The sequence below is a fragment of the Euphorbia lathyris genome, chromosome 2 (genome assembly GCF_963576675.1).
Source record: "Euphorbia lathyris chromosome 2, ddEupLath1.1, whole genome shotgun sequence".
Taxonomy (NCBI): domain Eukaryota; kingdom Viridiplantae; phylum Streptophyta; class Magnoliopsida; order Malpighiales; family Euphorbiaceae; genus Euphorbia; species Euphorbia lathyris.
This window is the reverse complement of record NC_088911.1, coordinates 90272267-90277005: the sequence shown is the minus strand read 5'-3', so window position 1 is coordinate 90277005 and position 4739 is coordinate 90272267. Positions and strand designations below refer to the sequence as shown.

At 33.8% G+C, this 4739-nt stretch overlaps 1 protein-coding gene across 1 annotated transcript; it reads right to left on the bottom strand.

Annotated features, from left to right (window-relative positions):
- Positions 1 to 412: 412 nt before the first annotated feature.
- Positions 413 to 3583, bottom strand: LOC136220683 (F-box protein At1g52495-like). Its single transcript, XM_066008476.1, has 2 exons — positions 2348 to 3583; positions 413 to 1116 (listed from the first exon to the last, which is right to left on the bottom strand). Exon 1 carries the CDS (start codon positions 3452 to 3454, stop codon positions 2369 to 2371), a length of 1086 nt encoding a protein of 361 aa, XP_065864548.1. The 5' UTR covers positions 3455 to 3583; the 3' UTR covers positions 413 to 1116; positions 2348 to 2368.
- Positions 3584 to 4739: the final 1156 nt, after the last annotated feature.

Below are 4739 nucleotides of genomic sequence, written 5' to 3'. Positions count from 1 at the left end.
AAATGGAAGAAAGTCGTTTTTTACGAGAATGTTCTATGTTACATCCTTATATCCATTGACAATTCTTTGAAAAGCCAACTTTATGGATAGACCGTAATAGAGTGAAAGAGAGTCTCAAATACATAGAGACGGGGCTCGCATATATTGTTGAAGTAGATCTTCAAGATAGTACTGTGATTTTATTATTCCATAGCATTGTGCAATACACATTAAATTTAGTAGGAACAATCACATAAGTGTTAACGAGCCGAACTGATATCGAACATAGGTAGGTTCGGTATTGACTCGTTAATGTCTCAAGCGAGCTCTTTCAAGCCAAACTTTGATTGAACCAAACTTGACCGAGCTGGTCTTTTACCGAGCTTTGACGAACTCTAATGACATTCATCATACATGCATAGAATAAATAGCACAGAAGATAAAAAAAAAAAAATCTATGACATACTCCACTTGAGTTTAAAAAGAATAATAAAAAAACTACAAAACATGGTGGCCTAAAAAGACACTTACATATCACAAATGGTCTTGTTGTAGGCATAATTGCATATGGATGTTAGTTGTTAGTGCTATTAGTATGGATGACGGAGTAAGGAGGGAGAAGTTGATTAGTGTTTAGGATTTGTATTTTGAATTTTGAATGCCTAACTAGCTAATGCCTAAAGCAGTAGTTAAGTGTTTTTTTATGAGTTTTCTTTTTTGTGACTGGTTCAGAGTTAGAGTCGAGGACTAATTCCTATAACTTTACTTGTGTTTATTCTCTTAAATACTTGGTAAGATAAATGGTATCATCTGAGCATTGGAGGGGTATAGATCAACTTTGCTTTTAGACTTGCGTTTAGGGAAATTCAAATTCTAATGAATGCCAGAAAAAACCACAGAAAAACCAACAAACAACAAGCAATCAAAATGTTTTAAGAAAAAATCCCAAATTTGAAGAAAGAAAGACTTTGTTTCTTGTATGTTGAAATTGTTAACCTCCCTGCTGAAAATATCTGGTTTGGTAACATGTAAAAATCCCAAGGTATATATGATCCACAGAAGCATACAAATATCATGCCAACTTTGTTTCTTAGATTTCAGGCTCTCACCAACTCTTCATCCTTATGATGCAAATTCCTGCAGGAATGAATACAATGATTCAGAAGTTCAGAATAAAATTAAATAGAAAAAAGTCCAAACTCCATTTCTGAAAACAGAGCAAAACAACACCTATGAATTGGGTAAAACACAGCAAAACCAGGATAAGCCGTATAACACTATAAAAAACAAACTGCACATTCTGAAAACAGAGCACATTATTTGCTTTCCACACATGATTGACAGTAGCAGCCAATGCCACTCTGCGAACTCCATGGCTAACAAAAGAAGTTCCATATATCATTGTTCATAAAATGGCACAGATAAATTAACATAGTTCAATCTATATTCCTAGGTCCAGAGTTTCTGCTCAAACAATACTAGCTGCATATTATATAAATCACAACTCCTATGATATTACAAATCAATAGAAAGCTTAAAATGCATTTGGATTCCAACGAAAGAATACTAGCGGAAATGCATTCAGTTAAGATAGATGTAACAATACTGCACATGAATAACAGCTAGAACAAAACTGAAATCATTGAATGATTATATTAGCACAAACAACTTAAACTACATATGAATTAATTAAGGATTCAAGTAGTTCAGAATCTTAGCGAAAATAAAAAATGGGAATATGCTTTCAGAGATTGCTACAAAACCAAATCAGAGTTTTGAAAGATAGGATGAGGAATCAAGCAATGGAGAAGGGGATGTGAAATTAAAAGCTTACTCAAGAATCACAAACCCATGCCGTTTTTGAATTACTAGATAGAGAGTTTCATGAAAATACCAAAAAAGACTTGGACTAGGAAAAACATCAAAATTCAAATCAACCAGACAAAATTTCTGAAAATCAAGAGAGGGAGATTTTGGAATTGAGATGGCAGACACAATGAAGATATAACAACCTACCAGTAATGCATCAAGCAATCAAAGGAGATCTGTTTATCTTTTTCAAAACATATATCATCAGTGAATCTATTTAAGATTAACTATTCTTCAAATTCAACTAGCTAGCAAAGAAACCATTACTATTTTAGTACAAAAGATTCAATGCATTTTGCAAATGGAATTCATAACATCTAGATTCAAAATTAAGATAACAACAACCTAACAGTAATGCAAAAGGGTAAATTTTGACAAAATCTACACAATTAAGCTTTTTATGCCTCTCAAATCATTGAAATAGTGCATTCATCATGAACAAGACTTCTGTTTCTCTGCTGAAGAACACAAGAAAAAAGAAAATAGTTTCTACTGTTACCTCAAGTGCTCTGCATAGGTTTTAAGCAGCTGGCGATGATTCCCCAGCTTTTCTCCTCTTAAAAGGTGTTGATGGTTCGCATGCTTTATCAAGTAATGCTAAGTTGTTCACATATTTATAAGCATTACCGAATCCAATAAATTGCTTCGGTCTGGTATGGATACGCCGTGCATATTCACGTTGAACTGTGGTTTCCCCTTTCTCGTTTAAATGAACTAAACACATAGTTCCATTCCAAAGTGAGCCTTCTGCACTTGAATACTTCCTCCACTTCCACTTCTTCTCATTAGTAAGATCTATAACCTGAATATCAGCATTTACATTATGCCTACTACCCTTAACAACAGCAATTGACAAGTCTGTATGTTTTGTTAACTCTAAACTTGATGGTTTTACAGCGTTCCAGCAGTCTGGTAAGCTAATTTCACCAAAAACTTCATGTTTCAAGTCAAATACTCCCATAACAGTCTGATCGGCTTTAGTTGCGATCCAATACAATGAACCCTTGACACAAATCAGACCATGAACCTTAACACAAATCAGATGAGGAATAAAAGTGGAGAAAGGTGCACGATTAGCAAGAATCTTCCAACAATTGTGTTGGAGAGAGTAGAGCTCAGCCTGATTAGTTTGATTGATCATCAAAACCTTATAGTCGGAAGTTTCATTGACAAAGCCAAAACCAAAAAAAGAATGGTCATCGATATAACTGGGTTTGGGAAGAGTGAGGGCTTTCTGAATGTAAGGGTTCCAGAGAATGAATTCCTTACAAACATGGTGGTACACGCATACCAAGCTATTGCAGTAACTTACCATGGCACAATTTTTGGGGTTTCGGAATGGCAAAGGGAGAGGCACACATTCCTGTAATTCCTTGTTGTCGGACTCGTAATGCAATGAGTATTTTTCTCTAAGAATGAAACTGACCAAGATTAACGGAGGATTAGTGCCATTGAGTAGGGCTTGTTGGTTGTAGGCATCAACGAAGAATTTGGAATGGATGAGTTGGTAAAATGATTTGTTGATCAAGGTAAATCTTATGACTTCCTTGACGGAGAGCCTATAGAAGATGCTTAGAAGAATATCCGAAGGAAAATGATCCCACATTTTGATGTTGGAGTTTCCGGTAAGAGAGAGCAATTCGGTTTGATTCAGAAAAAATCGCCAAATAGAATTCAGAGGAAGAAGAAGAGAGGAGGTGTATCTAAGCTGGTCTGGGTCTTACATCGCCTTATAAAGGAAGCATCTCATTAATATATTCTCACTTTCTCTTTCAATTGAATATTCATTTTTCTTATATAGAAATATTCAAGTATTAAAAATGAATCCATTCAAAATAAAGATAATTGTTTTATTATTCTTTCAGGGTAGTCTATTTTGGGGTTTAGAAAAAGGTAAGGAAATTTTTTTTTTTTAACGTTTTTTTTATCAATTCAATCATTCGTTTTATTCTCTTTTAATTTTGAGTTAATCTCTAACTTTTCTAATTTCATTCTCCAATCCCTAATATCTTGTTTGGATTGGGATATTTTAAAATAAGTGAGGGTAAGTGATGATAGGTAATCTTGTTTGTTTCGAGGTGTAATTAAATGTAATAGTAAGTGAGGGTGGGTGAGGTGAAATTTGACCACTTTTCTTTACACCCAAATTGAAGAATAGAGAGGTGGCAGATTTTTTTTTTTTAAAATTACCTTCTACATTTTATTTTATTTCCAATGTTGATTTTGCTTTCAATTTCGTCATTCCTCCTACATATTCATTCAACATTCCTTCCAAAAAAATCTTCACTTTTAGCGGATGTTGAATTCCTTGTTAAACCCATTTCATCAATTTAATTACATTCAACACCACACTAGAAAAAATGTAGGAAAAAAAAAACAAAAGGATAAGGTATTAAAAATATGTCTACGGTTTTTGGAAAATTATCAATTTAGGTTTCATGTACAAAATAGCATCAATATAAATTTAACATGGGGTAAATTACATACGTGGTGTATAACCTTTACCCCAAATTACACTTTGGTGTACAACTAAAATTTTATCACACTAAACTGTACGAACTGTACGAACTTCAGGTGACCTCCCACTAAAGTGTACAACCGATTTTTGTAACCGGTCAATGCTGATCAACTATGTCACGTCATCATTTTTCATTGTAGAAATAAAAAAATGGGATCCACTCTTTCATGAAAGGACTAATATAGTCTTATTCTTTATAAATTACTAAAATACCCCATCTTCTTCCTTCAACCCTTCTCTCTCACTTCTCTCTCTAGGTCTTCTCTCTCATTCCTCTCTCTATTATTTTCAGGATACAGAGAATTAAGTTTCCCATAGATTGTATGAGAATATAAACGGATTAACATTTGACAGGTGGATAAGTTTTAATCTT

Bases quoted from the DNA above. Each gene is read 5' to 3' on its own strand.
- LOC136220683 (XM_066008476.1), bottom strand. From the start codon at position 3,454: ATGTGGGATCATTTTCCTTCGGATATTCTTCTAAGCATCTTCTATAGG.